Source organism: Pantherophis guttatus, chromosome 4, assembly GCF_059756535.1.
Source record: "Pantherophis guttatus breed Tessera chromosome 4, ASM5975653v1, whole genome shotgun sequence".
In the NCBI taxonomy this organism is placed as follows: domain Eukaryota; kingdom Metazoa; phylum Chordata; class Lepidosauria; order Squamata; family Colubridae; genus Pantherophis; species Pantherophis guttatus.
This window is the reverse complement of record NC_142066.1, coordinates 59,396,805-59,417,129: the sequence shown is the minus strand read 5'-3', so window position 1 is coordinate 59,417,129 and position 20,325 is coordinate 59,396,805. Positions and strand designations below refer to the sequence as shown.

General features: G+C 35.5%; 1 protein-coding gene across 4 annotated transcripts in view; it reads right to left on the bottom strand.

Annotated features, from left to right (window-relative positions):
- The window catches only part of IMMT (inner membrane mitochondrial protein), a 39,199-nt gene that overhangs the window by 15,226 nt on the left and 3,648 nt on the right, over positions 1 to 20,325 (bottom strand). For 2 of the 4 annotated variants that reach the window (XM_034416146.3, XM_087892263.1), the window contains exons 2-9: positions 15,938 to 16,011; positions 14,098 to 14,287; positions 13,510 to 13,633; positions 11,365 to 11,487; positions 6,918 to 7,022; positions 6,183 to 6,319; positions 4,341 to 4,444; positions 1,009 to 1,144 (exon numbers count right to left, since the gene is read on the bottom strand). In XM_034416146.3, coding sequence (XP_034272037.1) covers positions 1,009 to 1,144; positions 4,341 to 4,444; positions 6,183 to 6,319; positions 6,918 to 7,022; positions 11,365 to 11,487; positions 13,510 to 13,633; positions 14,098 to 14,287; positions 15,938 to 16,011 — 993 coding nt within the window. The remainder of the gene's footprint in view (positions 1 to 1,008; positions 1,145 to 4,340; positions 4,445 to 6,182; positions 6,320 to 6,917; positions 7,023 to 11,364; positions 11,488 to 13,509; positions 13,634 to 14,097; positions 14,288 to 15,937; positions 16,012 to 20,325) is intronic. The other 2 variants (XM_034416148.3, XM_087892264.1) reach the window with 1 other exon arrangement.

The window sequence follows — 20,325 nt, the reverse complement described above, 5'->3', positions numbered from 1 at the left end:
GAACTACTGCAAATTTTTAGTACCGGTTCTTGTGAACCGGTGCCAACCAGAAGCAACTCACCACTGCTACCAACTACAGCGGTCAAAATCAAGCCTCTTCATCACTTTGATTTTCTCATCTCACATATAACAGCCAATTTTCAGAAAAACGACATATGGGCAAATTGTCCATTTCTGAAGGTGAGCTACAGGATTCATTGAGAATAATGAAAATGGTTCATTCTCAAATGATTTCTCATATTCCTATTGTCTGAATAGGATCTCTGCGCCTACCCAAGGCATGGTAATCTAGTTGTCCATTCCAGGACTACCGAGAATATGAAGAAAAAAGGCAGACTGACTATTTGTATCTATGGTTCTCAGAAGGGTAATGAATGCTTTTCCCCCCACTGCTGATATATCTTAGCTTCCAATTGATGGTATTGAATGGAAGTTCCATAGAACAAATATGAAAGATTCAATCCTCCCCAGGGAAGACTTTAACATCTATTTTCTGTAGTTATGTGAACTTCTGAGGAGTTGTGTGTGCATAGAAACTACTATGTACCTACACAGGCAATCATTCAAATAGCACCAGTTCTAGTTAAGGAATTCAACTTTTTTACTTTTGAAGAAACAGCAAACTTTCACATGTTCCCATCTCTTGTCCTAGGTTCTCACTCTCTAACCTCTGACTATTTTAAAAGGATAATGTTAAAACCCCTTAGTTAGAAATATACAAAATAGAGATGAGATACTAATAGCATAGAAAAATGCAAAGGCAACAGTAATTATCCAATAATTCATAAAACTGAAAGAAAATATTTCAAAAAAGAAAACTGAAATAAGTTTCTATTTCATGTTCTTCTCAGCAAAATATTTATTTATTAAATGTACTATGGTTTATTATGGGAAAATATATTAACATTTCTAAGATATTAAAATATTAATTGATTTTCAGTATTGAAGTTCACTGAAATATCCCTAACATCAGTGAAAATCTATAAAATCCAATTTTGTATGAGTTACCTTTTTGACCACATTGTCCAAGTCAGTGATCATACGATGAAGGTTCTCTTCTATGCCTTGTATGTGTGGTTTGACTCCAGGTATACGAGATTTCTTGGCATTATCAATCACACCTTTCATTTTTTCAATTTCTTCTCTAAATGAAACCAGAATCCATCAAATATACCAGCATTCATTGTTTATTCAAGCAAAAAAAAAGATGCAAATCAAATCCGTCTATGTGCATTATCTATAAAGCAGGAGTTATTACTTTTTTAGGCAGCAGACATGTTCACACAATATCGTAAGTGCTCAGATGTAAAAATGTTTAATAAAATGAACATTACAACATTTACATATTTATATGCATCAGTTCCCTTGAAGTGACGTAAGCCTCATCTCTAACCACCTCTGGAAAGACTTTAAAAATGTTTTTCGAGCTATCTTAGGGATCCCAAAAAGACAGCCTGTGAGATAGTTGTAATCTTTAGAATATTGCCAATTTTCCTGAAATCTTGGTTTTTATTTCCAATTGTTCTTTTATAGTTATTTACATTTGTTTTTAATTGATTTTGCTGTATACTGCTCAGAATCATGAGGGTGTGATGAGAAGCCATATAAATTTACTTCAATTAATAAATAAATGTTTTTAGGCTGAATAAAATCTCTATAAATAAAATCTCCTATGGGAACAAAGATCTTGCCAAATAAGGTAGTATGAACTTTTAAAAAATTAAATAATTCCTTTTTAATGAAGTCATTGAGCATTATTGACATGTAGTTCTCAGACACTTGTTCAGTGATCATTCGATGTTATGGTGATTCTGAATGCATAAGATGTACTTACAACTGGTCTTTAAAGGCCTAGTTGTCCATATACCTGCGGTCACATGATTATGATCTGGGTGCTTGCACAGTGAAAGCTGCAGCATTCCATAGTTATGTGATCGCCATTTGTGACCCCTCCACCCCCCTTGGTGGCTTCCTATAAGTAAAGTCAAGGGGGAAACCAACAAGAAAGGTAGTAAGTCACTTCAGTAAATCTCCCCAACCCAGCAGCAATCACACATAGCCTAGCCAATGCTTGTGTCATATCTCACCAGTCATTGTGCACCCTTCCCAGCCCAGCAGCAGTGATTCCCGGCCTGGCTGTGCACTTGCAGCACATTGCCAGTCACTGGTCACAGTTGATCCAAGAGCAGCCATTTACCTACCCATCAACCTATTTGCATTGCTTCAGATTTGCAACTTCCTGATAGTTTCCCCATGGAATGTACTTTTTGGAAACCAGAAGGAAGTTGCAAGGAGGTCCTTGCCTAGCAACCTACAATCCTCACTTAAGGACGGTAACAAACTTCTAACATTGCTGTCACTAAGAAATGCAATCAAGTGACATATATAATTTAAATGGAAAAAAATTAAACTATTGATTCCAGTCACTGAATCATCTGAATTACCTGTATCATCAGCCCAGAGTTTGCTTAACTGTATTTTTTGTGGAAGCAAAAACTGTCTCGAGTTAGCCTTTAAGCTATAAATAGTTCAGAAACCAAAACAGCTGGGAAAGTAACACGCTAACTCCAATCCAAATAAACTATAGTACAGTTTGTTGTATAAACTAAATTACTGACTACTGAAACTAAAATCTAACACAAAAACTCTACAATTGTTATTTTTATAGTACAAATATTTTTAAAATCTTTTGTAATATACAGTCAGGTCCAGAAATATTGGGACATCGACACAATTCTAACATCTTTGGCTCTATACACTACCACAATGGAGTTGGAATGAAACAAACACAATGTGCGTTAACTGCAGACTGTCAGCTTTAATTTGAGGGTATGTACATCCAACTCAGGTGAACGATGTAGGACTTACAGCAGTTTGTATATGTGCCTCCCACTTGTTAAGGGACCAAAAGTAATGGGACAATTGGCTTCTCAGCTGTTCTATGGCCAGGTGTGTGATATTCCCTCATTACCCCAATTACAATGTGCAGATAAAAGGCCCAGAGTTCATTTCAAGTGTGCTATTTGCATTTGGAATCTGTTGCTGTCAACTCTCAAGATGAGATCCAAAGAGCTGTCATTATCAGTGAAGCAAGCCATCATTAGGCTGAAGAAACAAAACAAACCCATCAGAGAGATAGCAAGAACATTAGGCATGGCCAAAACAACTGTTTGAAACATTCTCAAAAAGAAGGAATGCACCGGTGAGCTCAGCAACACCAAAAGACCTGGGAGACCATGGAAAACAAGTGTGGTGGATGACCGAAGAATTCTTTCCCTGGTGAAGAAAACACCCTTCACAACAGTTGGCTAGATCAAGAACACTCTCCAGGAGGTAGGTGTATGTGTGTCAAAGTCAACAGTCAAGAGAAGACTTCACCAGAGTGAATACAGAGGGTTCACCACAAGATGTAAACCATTGGTGAGCTTCAAAAACAGGAAGGCCAGATTAAACAACATCTAACAAAGCCTTCACAGTTCTGGAACAAGATCCTATGGACAGATGAGACCAAGATCAACTTGTACCAGAGTGATGGGAAGAGAAAAGTATGGAGAAGGAAAGGAATTGCTCATGATCCTAAGCATACCACCTCGTCAGTGAAGCATGGCGTGGGCATGTATGGCTGCCAATGGAACTGGTTCTCTTGTATTTATTGATGATGTGACTGCTGACAAAAGCAGCAGGATGAATTCTGAAGTGTTTTGGGCAATATTATCTGCTCACATTCAGCCAAATGCTGCAGAACTCATTGGACGGCGCTTCACAGTGCAGATGGACAATGACCCAAAGCATACTGCAAAAGCAACCAAAGAGTTTTTGAAGGGATAGAAGTGGAATGTTATGCAATGGCCAAGTCAATCACCTGACCTGAATCCCATTGAGCATGCATTTCACTTGCTGAAGACAAAACTGAAGGGAAAATGCCCCAAGAACAAGCAGGAACTGAAGACAGTTGCAGTAGAGGCCTGGCAGAGCATCACCAGGGATGAAACCCAGCATCTGGTGATGTTTATGCATTCCAGACTTCAGGCTGTGATTGACTGCAAAGGATTTGCAACCAAGTATTAAGAAGGGAAAGTTTGATTTATGATTATTATTCTGTCCCATTACTTTTGGTCCCTTAACAAGTGGGAGGCACATATGCAAACTGCTGTAAGTCCTACACCGGTCACCTGAGTTGGATGTACATACCCTCAAATTAAAGCTGACAGTCTGCAGTTAATGCACATTGTGTTTGTTTCATTCCAACTCCATTGTGGTGGTGTATAGAGCCAAAGATGTTAGAATTGTGTCGATGTCCCAATATTTCTGGACCTGACTGTAAGAACTAGAAAACTCACTTGGCCTTTAATAGAATATCTGCAGCTTCATCCACAGCTTTTCTACGATCTTTCAATGCTTCCTCCAAAGTTCGCCACTGAACTGCCTTTTTCTCACTTGGAACCTAGCAAGACATTCAAGATATCCAATCATTTTCATTATTCATTATTATTATCATTTACATTATCATTTTTATTATTCATTATTGAACAAATTCCTTGTGTGTCCAGTCATACTTGGCCAATAAACTATTCTGTTCTGTTCTATTCTATTGTTCTGTTCTCCTAACTCTACTCTACTCTACCATATCAGTGGCATAGATTATACACACCTTTGTAGATGTTCTTCCTACCTTTTAGTAGGAGTATAAATGCGCTAACTTTGAAAAAGTGGCTTTCATTCAGAAATTATACACACACACACATACATACACCATATTTTTCAGACTATAAGACACACTTCACCCCCCCACCTCAAAATGGATGGAAATACAGTGAATGTTGCCAAAGCCCCACCCACCCTTTGGCCTCTGCTTCCCAGCAATTTGCCTCCTTGTAGCAAACAGCCTGGTCAGGTTCAGCACAGACTGATTTAGCATGAGCAGCTGTTTCGTGGTTGGATCTGCCACCCAGAATATCTCCGATCAGCTGTTCCAGGCTGTGGGGATTGCCGCCGTCCATTGGCACTGTCGGCATCCATCACCACCACCACCTATTGCCTTCCCCGTGCATCCTGTTTTCTGCCTCTGTGTGCCCCATTTTCTGCCTCCATACGCCCCGTTTTCTGCCTCCATGCGTCCCGCTTTTGGCCCGTTCCAGGCGGTGGGAATTCCCACCATCTGGAACAGCTGATTGGAGGTATTCTGGGAGGCAGATCCAAGCTGGGTCATTCCATGTCAAGTGGACTGATTTCAAAAAAGTGCCCTGCTTGACCATCATGGATTTCGATGAAATTTTGTGTGAACATGCACACATGTCCCCAATTAACATTGGTAAAGTGTTACATGTGCCGATGCAATACTTGCGGAGATATAGTCATTTGTGTGACCCCATACCATAGCCTTCTACAGTATGAACATTATACTTTCAATTAAATATATACAAAATCAAATATTACAAGGAATGGAACTTTCTAGAGAATCCTAGAGCATGCTGATCTGATTCTTACGGGTGTAGTCCAAGTTATTTTTTTCAATCAGAAGTTCGTGAAGTTTTACACAAAAGATTCCTTTTTTCTTATTTAGTTACACACTTTGCATTGTTGTGAGCAATTATTGCACTATAACTGAATAGATTTTATTCATATGCCTTTTCCTTTTTTTACAATGTTCCCCTAGTAATGTCATATGTTCCAACAAAAAGCTATAACATCATCTCAAGTTTCATAAGTGAATAATATTACAGGTAATCTTCATTTAATGTCCAGGCATTCAGTCATCATTCCAAAGTTACAATGGCGCTGAACGAAGGATACTTAAGAAGGTCACATCATTCCCATATCTGTGATCACAATTTGGGTGCCTGGCAATCGGCTCACAATTATAATGGTTGCAAAGTCCAATGATCGATCCTGTGATCACTATTGTGATTTTCACTGCCAGCTTCCAACCAATCAATGGCAAAGCCAGCAGGAAGTCAAGTGATATTGTGTCTTACGACTGCATTGTTAGCAGTGGAGTTTCTGGTCCCAATTATTGTTAGTAAGTGAGGACTACTGTACTGTTGAATATCTTACATCCCACCTTTGTATTGGTTTTGATCTCTAAAGATACATGACATATTTAGCAACTTTTCCTTAGTGATTAAAAAGATCGAACAAAACGTACAAAACTGTAACATATAATAAATATAAAACATGTGCACCTCAGAGTTATCCATAGCTTCTTTCAGTTTTTGAGCATGAAGATTGACCGCCTGAACAGCAGCTTCCTGGAGAGTAACTGCTTGCAAAGTGATACGAGCAGTATTATTCAAAGCGCTTTCCAAGGATGCTGCAAGGGCTAGAAAGGAAAAGGCGAAAAACTGTAATTCATTGTATTGATCATTAACCTTACATAGTTAACTTAATCTTCCAGTTTAATTTTTAATGTATTTTTTCATGATTCTCTTACAATTAAAAAGAAAACCAAAGATCTGGCATTTGACTAATTTTTCATGAAATGCAAAACCAGCAGTATAGTTAAATGTTTGCAGACAAGTCAAGACCAGAAACCAGATTTAAGTATTTAAAGTTGGCTGTCTATCCATTCTGACTTACGTTAAAGCACTAAAGTTCCAGATTCACTCATCATGGCTTTGTATTCATGGAGTACTTCTACATACTAGTCCATGGTTCCAGACTATATTTTGGAACACAACTTTGCCACTTCATAAGAAGCAATACAACTTAAACCAAATAAAATGTATATTAAAATAGCCCATTAATCTATTTTTAATCAGAATATCTTTAAATGTTGTAAAATGAATATGAACCACATAAATTACTTATCTTTTCAGGGGTAAAGCCAACAATTCCATTAAGGTTTATTTTAGAGCTACTGAAATTAAAATCATATTTTTGAAATTGTATAAAAGTAGCCATAATATCTACCTACATACCCTTAATTCTCGCTTGTTCTTCTTTCTCTTGTTGTGCTAGACGAGCTGCAACCTCTTCAGGCGGCCTTTCTTTTACAATAGCATCACCATGACGATGTTCTTTACCTAGGTATAGATATTTTTAAGCACAATACTGAAAGGAAAACCAATACTAAGCACACCTTATTTTTAAGAAAGTGACTTCTTTGTTAGATTTCTATAATGGCCTGTGTGCTTAAAAAGGATTTTGCAGGTATATTAAATGTCCTCCTAATACCTTGTCTTAAACCAATTAGGAATGACTGTTTGATGATTGAATTATGCCTTCAGTCATTCTAATGGCATTAAGACAAACATTAGACATAATCTTGAAATTACAGCATGAACAACTAAGATCCACATTTCTGCTCACAGTCGAAATAGTATGAAGACACATTGCAGCTTTTAACACTACTCTGCATCTGGGAAGCCAGAGTAAAATCTATGCACTGACATTGAGCTGTGGAGAATTCAGTACAAGTATGGAAAATTTCCCATTTCTTGTAACACCTGACTAAAGAAAGAAACAGGAGTTGCTCTTTTGATGTTGCTCTTCTAGTTCTAAAATAAAATTTAGGCCTGTGTTTTCATAGTGGGAATTTAAGTATCTTGATCAGTTGATCAGTGCCAAAATGAAACTCTGTTTGTACCTTCAACTCCAAAATAGAGAACACAGACGCACAATTTGAAAGTGGAGATTATGGCTGCCTGAGGGGAAAGCCTTACAAAATGTAAAATTTATCTAAGAAAACATACTAAAAACAGATAACAAAAAAAAAAAAAAAAAGCAAAATCCTGATATCCACAAATTTTAGCTTACTATGAAAGATAGTAGCAGCAGACCACAAAAACCTTTATGAATACTACTATAATCTGTAAATGCATTCCTTTTTCAAACCTTGGACTAAACATTTGTTAAGGTCAGAGGAAATCAATGGAATAACTTCTGATAACTGATTTTCTTATTAGCGTCTTTCAAAGAGGATGTTCGCTAAGTTAAGAAAGTATACATCCAAGATGTAGGGGCAGAAATATACAAAAGTACATCTTAAATCTATTTCATTATGACATCTAAATACTATGACAGATATCTTGAATTTTTACAAAATTACATAGAAGAATTTCTTTCTCAATAAGATTTCACTAAAAAGGGATTTAAAAATAGTTACAAAAGTAGTAAATAAAATTGTGCGTGTGTGTGTGTGTGTGTATTTCAAGTCATATTCATGTTAAGTTATTCTAAAGGAGAAAATAAAAAGGATGAGGCAAACATCCTCATGTTTGGTTATTGGGGGCGAGTTATTGGCCCCCACGGATAGGGCTCGCAACTTGGGCGTCCTCCTGGATGCACGGCTGTCTTTAGAAGAGCATATGACGGCCGTGGCCAGGGGGGCTTTTTATCAGGTCCGCCTGATTCGCCAGTTGCGTCCCTTTCTGGATCGGGATTCCTTACACACAGTCACTCAGGCGCTCGTCACTTCCTGCCTGGACTATTGCAATGCTCTCTACATGGGGCTCCCCTTGAGGAGTACCCGGAGGCTCCAACTGGTGCAGAATGCGGCCGCGCGGGGGATTATGGGAGCGAGGGTCGCTCCCATATGACACCTCTCCTGCGTGAGCTGCTTTGGCTTCCAGTGGCCTTCTGGGTGCGCTTCAAGGTGTTGGTTACCACCTTTAAAGTGCTCCATGGCATAGGACCTGGGTATTTGCGGGACCGCCTTCTGCCGCCGATAGCCTCCCACCGACCAGTACACTCCCACAGAGAGGGACTCCTCAGGGTGCCGTCAGCCAGGCAATGTCGGCTGGCGACCCCCAGGGGGAGCGCCTTCTCTGTGGCAGCTCCTGCCCTCTGGAACGATTTGCCCCCGGAGATAAGAAGGATATCGGATCTCCGGGTCTTTTGCCGTGCCCTGAAAACTTTTCTTTTCCATCAAGCAGGGCTGGCGTGAACACCCCCCTTTTTTAGTTTTTTAGTTGTTTAGCTTTTAATCTGTCAATGGGTTTTAATTCGAATTGTTTTAAAATTGGGCCAAAGTATATAATTCTTTTAATAATTTTAAATTTTGTATTGTCATGTGTTTTAGTTTTGGCTGTGCACCGCCCTGAGTCCACTAGGAGAAGGGCAGTATACAAATTGAATAAAATAAATAAATAAATAAAAATAAACATTATTAAGACAAGTAGTCTATCAGAAATAAAAAGAAAAAAAAAGAACAATATTTATATTTTTTATTTTCTCAACTTCATATTTTATTGCTAAAGTTTTCCCCAAAAAAATCTAGGATATTTTATTGAGATTTTTTTAACACTTCAAGTTTCAATTGAACAATAAACCCAATAATGAGGCTCCTCTCCAAAATGGCTGCTGACCAGTAGACTGCAGTTCCCTGTAGTAGTAGCAGCTAGAAGGTTAATCTTTCAATCATCTTTTCTTCTGAGTTCTTGTAAGCAAGCCTGGGTTTTAACTTTAACTTTTGTATTTTGCTTTGGTTTTTATCTTTAAAACTGGCTGGTTGAATGCTGATTTATTTCAACCCCATGCTAGATTTTATCTGTTCTTTTTGCTTTTTTCCCTTGATTTATTTGGCTGTTTTCATTAATTTCTGATTTTTTGTAGAAAAATCACAGGATGTTCCTGGATAGTGAAAGTTTTTACTTGATTTACATTTTTATTGGACATTCACTGCAGGGATTTTCTATTTTACTAATTTGCATAACATTTGGAACTTATCTTTCTCAATCTTTGTTTTAATTTCAGATCAAAATATCCAGAAAATATCTTCTCTGCTCCTCTCTCTATTTCCTTATGAAGAACTCTCTTATCTACTATATAGAGCAACAACATATCATATTACAAACAAGGGAGAGACATTGATGCTCGAAAAAAGACAGTTTGGTAACACGCAATTCCCAGCTGAAAGCTTTTTAAAAATGTTTGATGAATTGATAACGGTTGTGGAAAACATTCAGAGGCAAGTAAATGTAGATACATTAAACCCACCAAAGGAATGTGATTTGAAAGCAGTATATTTGCTGGGACGAAATATGGACTCTACAACTTAAAACTAACTGAGTCAATTCCCTATGTCTCCCTAAAGTTCAAATCTGCATTCTTATACAATAGCACAAAACTGAGTGGATAAGTGATAAATTGTTCTTTTTTTAAGGGGACTGAAGAAGATTGGGGAATGGATTTATCACACTTAACTGGGAAACAATTTTGGAGAAGATATGCTGGCTTTGGAGATTGGACTAATTATATTTAATCAGACAACAATTAATAAGAGATGGTTTTAAGAAACAAACATATTTGATCCAGGATGGACCAGTGTTAATTTTTGGGATCATTTGGGATCATTAAGTAGCCATGGTAAATTTTCTACGAGTTCATTACAAGACAGTTTGTTAACAGAAGGTTTTGAAATTTAGATCTTGCCTTCTTTATTACTGTTGTTCCTCTTCTTAACTATTCTGTCATTAATACCCTGTTTCCTCCAAAATAAGACATCCCCTGATAAGCCCAATCGAGCTTTTGAGTGCGTAGCAAAAAGGCCAAGTGCTTATTTCAGGGTTCAAAAATATATAAGGCAGGTTAATAGAATTACTAGTTTAATAATTTAAAATATTTTGGGGTCTGTTTTGCAAGGGGTGGGAAGCTAATATTGGTGTCATATATTAATCAGTATTCAACTGGTGTTTTGTATTTTAACTTACTTTGAATAATATAAAAATAGATTAAAACCCAATAATGTATGAAGAATAAAAGATAATGCATGCCCATTTTTTCATTAATAGGTCCCAAAATCAAATATTACTGTAGAAATATGTAAAAATGCCAAGAAAGGAATATAGCAATAATAGAACTATAAAAATTCAGACGGATGTTAGTTTTTGTTAACAAATAAATCATATCATTAATTGTTTCAGTCTTTGAAATAAACTTCATTTGAACTAAAGAGAGAAGTTAACCTCATAACCAAAATAAGTAAGTTTTATCACTTTCTATACAAAATAAATACTTTTATGACTTTTTTGCCACATTGTAGTTGTGTGCGTGTGTGTATACACACACACGCACATACACTGCTTTGGTTACTAAAAGCAGTAATTAGGCAGATGACAATGTGAAATTTTAAATTACAGTCATAAAAATTAATCATTTTAAACCAACTGCTATCTTAAAGGACAAAATTATTAATCTTCACATCACTAAGGATCTCAAGAAACTAAGCACAATCAGTAACAAAATATTAAAAGTGGTTATACAAAACCTGCAGAATATTAAACAAGTCATATATTAATCAATTGAGGAATTCTTGCTCAAAGAGATGGCAAGAATCTTGATAGTTAACATTCACATATAATGGATCTAACTCTGAATTTCCATAATTATATTTGTTTCAGAATTTTGCAGATAAACAAAAGATACCTAAGTCAGGAGGTTTTTGCTGAACGTGACTTTTGTGGCATTCGTCCTCCTGCTGCATTCCTGGAGCTGGTACTGACAATGCTTCCCCTGTTGCTGAGATTATGTGAGCGACTTCTGAGCCTGCTGTAAATATTGATGATACATAAAGGATTGGATGCTGAATGACTGAACTATGTTCTCGGGGATGTGATCCAATAGTTAATAGCCAGATCACTATGTTTACAAAGCTTTCTTTTAAATAGTACTGATTTTTATCTTTTCTTTTCTTCTTTCTCTCTCTCTCTTTCTTGCCATCCATCCATCCATCTCATTTCATAAGTAACTCAATGAGGTGAGCATACATAACACCCCTGCCTCTTCCTACAAAAATCCTATGAGGTAGGTTGGGTTGAAACTAACCCTGACTTAACCACTACACCAAATGGGCTCTCAAATGTAATTCTTTTATATACTTTTTGGGGTTGTTTTTTTTTCTTTTTCTTCTTTTTCTAATTTCATTTCTTTTGTATTCTATATCATGTTGTTATGACCTATGATCACAGTGAACTAAGTGAATGATTGGCACTGTAAAATGTACATAAACTCCATTCATGCATTATTCCATGCCACTGCTATTGCCCCTCCTCTCCTTCTTTGCTTCAAGGAGGACTTTGGAAGCTCTTCCAAAATCTTATTTGAGGCAGAAAAGAAGCTAACTTCTGTCAATATGGAAAGCTTGAAACTAATTATTGAAATGCAAAGGCAGTTTTTTTCTTAATATTCCAATTGCCATCTAAATAGTATATAAACAGAATAAACCAAATGCTTTAAAGACCAATGTATGGCATTTCAGTCTTTTTCCACATAGAAGTAAAAAATAGGTAAATCTTTACTTTGCGCATAAAGGATTTAAAAGTAATAATCAGGTAGATATAGGTAGTACTTTTTTTCCAGCAGCAATCAAATTTTATAGAGCTATGGTAATCTAATTGTACTCCATTTTGTGTTTATAAAAATATGATGTCCCATGCTTATCAATTCATTTTTAATGTTTTATTTTAACTTAAACTAGAGATTCTTCTAATAACTGTTTTGTATGTGAGGCCACCACCTGAGATACTGACTGCAACTAGATTTTGGAAGCAAATCTCCAGTCCTACTTGTTCTTAAAGAAAAATTCAACCCTTTCTCTAAAAAGCCATAGGAAATTATCTTTCCAATTATGGCCTACCAATCTAATCACCAATGACAACTAGTTTGGAGAAAGCTATTTCTAAAATAAAGCAACATGTTTTAGATCTTGATTAACAAACTGGCTGATCTAATGTTCCAAATTATCTTAAAGAATTTTATCTCAATTCTTTTGTTATCCCTAATTATTTTACGAAGTTTTCTCTGTCATGCTGAAAAGTATTCAGATTAGCAAGATTTAATGACCTGCTAACAAACATGCGGAATGCCAGTATAAAAATATTTTCCAATGAAATCATAACTGCATATCCTCAGAAAGTTAAATCAGTAACTCATGTTCTCTTGTACTTCCCCTTATTTCAATATTGGAAACTGATTCTAATATAGTCTCCCTTTCTTGGTAAGTATAAGGATTATTTCTAATTTGAGTGCCAAACTATACACTTTATATCAGCAAGTATCTCTATTGATATTTCTAAAATTTTATTTATAGCTGCTGTAAGAATTGCTTAGATATTTGAGAATCCATAAAGATTCCTAATGCTATTTACTTTCTTACTCTTTGTATATACATATAAAATATTTTATCTTATTTAATTAAATCTATTCAATCTATTACATATATTCCTTCTCTTAATTTATTTAATTAGTCTCAACAATTTCTGGTATTTTTCCTTTTAATTTGTTCTTTGACTATACATTCATCAATAATTTTCTGAACATTTGTGGTTCTTCTATTTGTTACAAAATGCTGTTAACATTTTAATAATTTTATACATAAAATATTTTAAAGAGTATTTCAACAACAGATGTTAACAACAAGCACTTAATATAAAAGGACACGCAGGTATTAATACTCTCAAAAGAAAAATAGATTAGAGCTAGTTTAAAATAACAGCTAGTTTCAAACATTGAATCTTTCATAAATAGGACACTGTTGCTTAGTGGGATTTTAGGGCAATAGTCTGTTTTTACCTTCTTTTTCTTCAGTAGTAGCTGAAGTAGTATCCGTTTTGCTCTTTGGAGATCTCACAACTGCTTGTTTAGATTCTTTCTTTACTTCTGCTACAGAAGATATATTTAGTGGAGCTGACTGTATCTGTGGGAAAAAATATTTAGTTCCATTAGTTAGGAGGTTTTCTTGCTATAATTTTAATTTTTTTATTTGTGCTTCATTCCCACTGAGAGAAAAAGAAAATTCCTTTTGCTTTCTCAGTACTTAGTAACATGATATAACTTCATCATGAATTTCATCTTAGCTATGAAATAAATAAAGTTCACAAGGAAAGAATTTCATTTTCAAGGATAAAAACATAGCCCTAAAGTTTAAACAAGCTAAAAGTTAATAAACTAAGAACAGTATCAGAACTTCAACCAGAAGGTCTTTAAAGGGGATTCTCAAAATCAAATAATCTTTTTGAGGTAACCTTTATACATTCTAGAAAAGAAATTATATCCTGAAGAAGCTTCTTGAATTACATATATATAATATATTCCAAAACCTAAATGCAATTTAAAATTAGGGAAACAAAGCATATATCACTTCAGGAAAAAAAAACTTACTGGTTTCTTTGGTGTTGAAATATTAGAAGGAAGAGGACCCAAAACTATTTCAAACAAATCGCTGGAATAAGGGATTGTCTTCTCTACATTTTCTCGGAAGCGTGGATCATAATTTGCATATAAAATAGTTCCACCTATTCCTCCACCAACAAACAAAACACTGGCACCAATTATTTTTCCTGCAGAAACACTGTTAAAAAAAAAAAAGCCTTTTAGATATGTATTTTTTTAAAAAACAGAAAGAAGAGTATCAGATATATATTAGGAAGCCTTACTCTCTTCCTAGGTTAACTTCTTGTTAACAATCAAAAAGCCTTAACTATCTGTATGTAAGTATCAGCATCATATATCTTTGGATGCAAATGAGAGAAATTTCAAACTTCTGTAAATCATTATCATTACATAAATGCTATTCCCAATAATATATAAAATATAATCCAATGTATTATAACTAAGGCTGGATTTGAAGATAAAAAACTGCTTGGGAACATCTGTCAGAAACTTCTCAAAGCAGCTTCTTCTTCAGGACAGCACAACTGCTCTTTGCAACATTAATATAATTCAAGGTAAAGTGGGATTTTTCCTTTTCTCAACTTTAAACACTTAAGGCAAGCTGTGAACAGAGTTTTCCCAAACATAATTTATGAGTACAACTGGCCCTTGATTTATGATGGGTCGGTTAGCAACAATTCAAAGTTATGACAGACCCCCCCCCCCCCAAAAAAATGTAATTAAAACCCAATTTCAAGGTTACAATTGCACCATTATCCTGTGGTCATGAGATTGTATTTTGGGTTCTGGCAACAAGCTGCCCTTGATGGCTGTTTGCAGCATTCTTTGGTTATATGACCATACTTTTCGATATTTTTTGCTGGTTTTCAATGTTTATTTCTAGTTTACAAGAAAAAGTGCCCAATGGATATATTGGATTCACTTAATGATCACAATGTTTGCTTAATAACCACTGCAAAAATATCATAAAATTGGGCCTGGTCACATAGTGACCCACTTAAAGACCACAATGATTTACGGCTATAATTCTGGGCTCAATTATGGTTGTTAGTTGAGAACTACCTGTATTCATAGGAAATGATTGGCTGTTTAATAAAACCAGTATGAAAATTCACTGGTACACCTAACAGCGCTTTTGTGTTTCATTGGTTCTTCTAAAATAAGTTCTTGTAACTTTTCTATCAGAAATTCTTTTGCATTAAAATATTCAAAGAGCATCAGTATGACACTAAATATAAATTGCCTTGTATTGGAACACTCACTAGCACCCACTTCCTTTAAGTGAAAATAATCAGTAAATGGAAAAATAAGTATATGGCAGAAAACATGTTATTACAAAAAACATTCATTAGTTTCTTATTTTATTTCTTCTAAATTATATTTCACAAAGTTATCTGAAGGTAAGCAGATCTTTATGAAAACAGTAAGGTAGGAATAAGAACAGTGTTATGCTATGTATTAAAATGAAGCATCCATTATCTCGCCATTGTAACTTCACATGGTTATAAAATGACCAGTTCTTAAGCAAGGACTATGTGTACATGAGATGTGAAGATTGGCTTTTCCTGAAGATATATAATAATGTTGGAAGCGTGATAATATTTACTTTTAGTTAGTTTGGCATATCATTTGTTTTGTAACGGTTTTTATTTCTTGCATTCAATAAAGGAAGATACAAAAAAATATGTATCCAAAGCATTGCTCTATCAAGAAAAATACCTTAGATCTCCCAGCTAGCATAACAATTGTACAGTATATTTAGAGGAAGGCTCCTTATATCACCTCTATTGAGAATTAATTTAAAAAACCGTTTTATAAATCTACATACCCAGGTTCTCTAGATGAGGCATATCCACGAGACAGTCGTGAAGAACGGAGTGAACTTTTACTACAAAGACAATTCTAAAAAAAATACAATATGTTATGAATAATGATTCAATTCAAATTCATTTAATTTATCTCATGTTTTACTAATCTTTAATATTGTTATTACAGCAGCCTTGCAAATAACTGTCTATTTATTGGCTTCTGCCCACCTTAGTTTAACTTCTGTGATATTTTGATAGCATAAAACCACAAATAATACAGATTCCCCGCCCCCGCCCCCCAATGACCTGGAAAATGTTGCTAGGATAGCTATGAGCCGTGGTGGCACAGTGGTTATAATGCAATACTGCAGGCTATTTCTGCTGACTGTCAGCTGCCTGCAATTTGGCAGTTCGAATCTTAACTCAACCTTCCATCCTTCCGAGGTTGGTAAAATGAGGATCCAGATTATTGGAGGCAGTATGCTGATTCTGTAAACTGCTTAGAGAGAGCTGTAAAGCACTGTGAAGTGGTATATAAGTCTAAGTGCTATGCTATGAGACCAAGAAGTTAATCTGATTAAGACATCAGATCAAGAACTGTAATTTCCATCCCAGATTCAGAAATCTCTTAGCAACCGGTTGTTATTAATTTATAATCTTTTTAATGCCTTGCTTACATTCAATTAAAGTACTACAACACAATCTATGTTAGGATACTCTAGTTTTCCCAAGCTTTTCCCAATGGTTCAAAATACAGCAATTAGGCTACTCTCAACATCACTTTAAAGCAGAGTAATATAATTTAAATAACTGGGACCATTTTTTTAATTTTCAAATTTAAGCACCTATCTTTTAAAAAATGAAAAAAGTTCATTCATTCTTTTGTTGCTTTGCATAACAAAGCAAATTTATGTTAGGAAATTCTAGTCCAAGGGTATCAAACTGACGGCCTGCAGGGCAGATGCATCACACACAGGCCACGTCCATCCCAGCTACGCAAAGGGGGAAACTGTCGTGATACGTCATGTGATGGCAATGTGACACTGCGAGTTTGACACCCATGCTCTAGTAGTATGATTAAATGTTCAGTCAACATTATTTTTTATTCTTGAAGAAAATTAAATGCTAGGAAAGACTCCCACATGTATACACTGACAATGGCATTAGAAATCTGATAAATGTGAATATTCATTTCTAGAGTTCGAAGAAAAATCTACTGAGAGTGCTTACAATGCTTTTAAGGTGGAGAATGTTCAATTAATGAATCTCTTTCTAAAGCACTGAATTGTAACATTTCTTAATTGTAGCACCAACAAGGAATTGGTTCTTAGCCAGATTTTACTGGTAGCAATTGGAAAGAAAATAAAGAAAATATTCATTTAGGTTTTCAGTTGGATCAAAAGTTATTCTTTGATTGCTGCAGAAATTGCATCAGAGATAGAAACTATATATTTTTTGTAACTATGGTAAAGAAAAAAATTTGAACTTTTTGCTAACACCAAGTTTTTAATTCTTGATTTAACTTTTTATGAACTTAATTTTAGCATTGTTACAGATAGTCCTCAACTTACAATCATTTGTTTAGTGGTTACTTCAAGGTTACAACAGCACTGAAAATAGTGACTTATGACCATTTTTGACATCAACAACCATTGCAGCATCCCCATAGTCACATTATCAAAATTTGAACATTTAGCAACTGCTATGTATTTATGACAGTTCCAGTGTCCTAGGGTCCTGTGATCAACTTCCTCACAAGCAAAGTCAATGAGGAAGCCAGTTTCACTTAATAACCATGTTACTAACTTAACATCTGCAATGATTCACTTAATAACTTTGGCAATAAATATAAAATAGAGCAAAACTCACTTAACAATTTAGCAACAAAAATTTTGGACTTAATGCGGTCATAAATTGAGGACTGCCTTACATTCAGATTTATCTCACTTAAAAGAAAAAAATTGTGTTGCTTAAGTAAGTTATTATTGTTAACTAGTCAAATGTTGTATTGGTATAAGTGACTCATGGATGAAAGGCTGGAGGTTTCACATTTTGAATAATATAATGCACTATAACAGTATATAACAGGATAATATAATAATAGTATAATCACTGATAAGTTTACAATTTCTGACAATTACTCACTAGAAATGATTTTGATTGGACCTGTAGGAAGCCTCCCCTCCCCAGATTAAATATTCTTTTATTCTTAACATTAAGAGAGACAGAATATTATGTTTCCCCAAAAGAAAAATGGAGAAACATGTTCTTAAAAGCAGAAAGCAGCTCCAGTCTTTCTTAATAGCCCCAGCAGATGCCTGAAGCCTTTAGAGATGGACATTTTGTGCCGATCTATTAATAAGCAAAACACACAAAAGGTTGGAACTGATTAAAATTTACATCCCCCATCCACATTCTAAGAACAGGACATGGCCTTTAGAACATAATACGATTTACCAACCACCATTAGAATATCAGAAGACACAGGGCTCAATTGCACAACCCTCTAGAGCAGGGGTGTCAAAGTGGATTTCTTTGAGCGCCAGATCAGCATTGTATTCTCCTCCACGATCTGACCAGGGGAGAAACAGGACGAACGCCTCCTGCAGCACCTTGCCAGCCAACATAGGGTGTGGGAGGCCCCTTGTGTCCACCCTGCGTCCCATTTTTGTTGGCAGAGTGCAGGCCATCCAGGCTGAAAACGGGGGCTGCACGCAGCCCCCCTGCACCTTGTTTTTGCTAGCCGAGGCACTGTGGGGCGGTCCTTTGCTATTTCCAGATCAGCTCCCCGGGCCAGATTTAAGCACCCCGCGGGCCAGATCCTGCCTGAGGGCCTTGAGTTTGACACCCCTGCTCTAGAGCATCTCAGAACCCTATAAAAAAACCATCCATTCCTAAGCCAAGGAGTAAGCTGTCCCAGAACTACATGCTGTTGTTGGTTCTGCTCATAAAGAAACTTCTTTCTTTGTAGCCAGTCAGCCTCCATTTTATTTCCAACGCTTTTCTCCCGGCTTGGAATCAAGACTGGATTTTTCTTCTAACAGACCCTTCATAGTCCTATCTAACAAACGCATCAAACGTGTCTGCTGAATCAGAACTTTCATCTACTTGAAATGAAAAAGATTATACTATTCTGCAAAGGGTGTCTAGAATTGTATTTAATCTCTCTGGCACTCTTAGCCTTATCTTCAGTTCTCATCTAATTGAACTGTTGGATAAAAACATTGTCCAATTTGATTATTTTCTTCCATAAAAGTAGAATGTAATAATGTTCAATGCAGAAAATAATCTGCATCACAAGTTGTCAGACTGGAACTTCAGATTTATAACATTAACACACTTTTCTCTGAAGAACACAGATAAATTTTTAATTTTTTTAAGAATATGAGGGACCAATATGGATATTCTGGATATCTGCATACCAAGTAGCATCTCAGTTATGATGGTTACGTGCACTCATTGGATAGATGAGTGCTACTGAGATGCTACTTGGTATGCAGATATCATTCTGATCCGCTATAGCTTCTCATACAAGACCCATTTATGTGTTCCATTAGTCCAAGTGCGAGATGATCAAGGCCTGAGTGACTGAACACAAAAATAAGTAGCACACCTATTGTACAAGATATTCCCAGAATATGCTACTCCATGGAATTTAAGAGCTACTGTCCTACAGTTAACTACTGTAATTACTGAAATTAACTGAAAGTCTAATGGCTGTATCATAAAATTAAAAATTGGGAAGCACTTAAAGAAATGCCTATGTTCTGTATATAATTGTTAACAAAAAGCCATGAAAATGTTTTTCTAAACAGAATACTGATACAATGAGGTGTCTGTCAATAAGGCACATGCAGAATTTTAGATGCAACTTCTGTTAGTCCAACTATTTTCACAGAACAGGGGTACAAAAATTGAAACTGGGAATAATACCTCTTAAATTCCTTGAGAATGCCATACAGTAATATGAATAATAAACCAATATTAAATTTTAAAGAGTAGAGGGCTAAGGACAATAATGAACAGGAATTAGAGGAAAAATGGATATGGCTACATTGATTATGGTTTTAAAACTGTTAACCTATTTTAACTCTAGTTCTTTTATATTGTTCGCTTAAGAGATAGAAACCATGCTGCCAAATTTCAGCAGCAATTAGATAAGGTTTCCGAGATTTAAAAAAAAGGAAAAGAAAATCAGAAGCAACAGATCTGCCTGCAGTCTAAGGAATAATTCTTTATATTTTGGATTGAGGATGTTGGCCTTTTTACTGACATTCAAGATTTATTAAATTTGAAAGACGTTTAAATTATGTAAATATGGAAGTACAATATGTATCAAAAAGATCCTATGCCAACTATAATGTATGGAATCCATTTTAATTTTAGGTAAATTTTAAAATAATAGAAC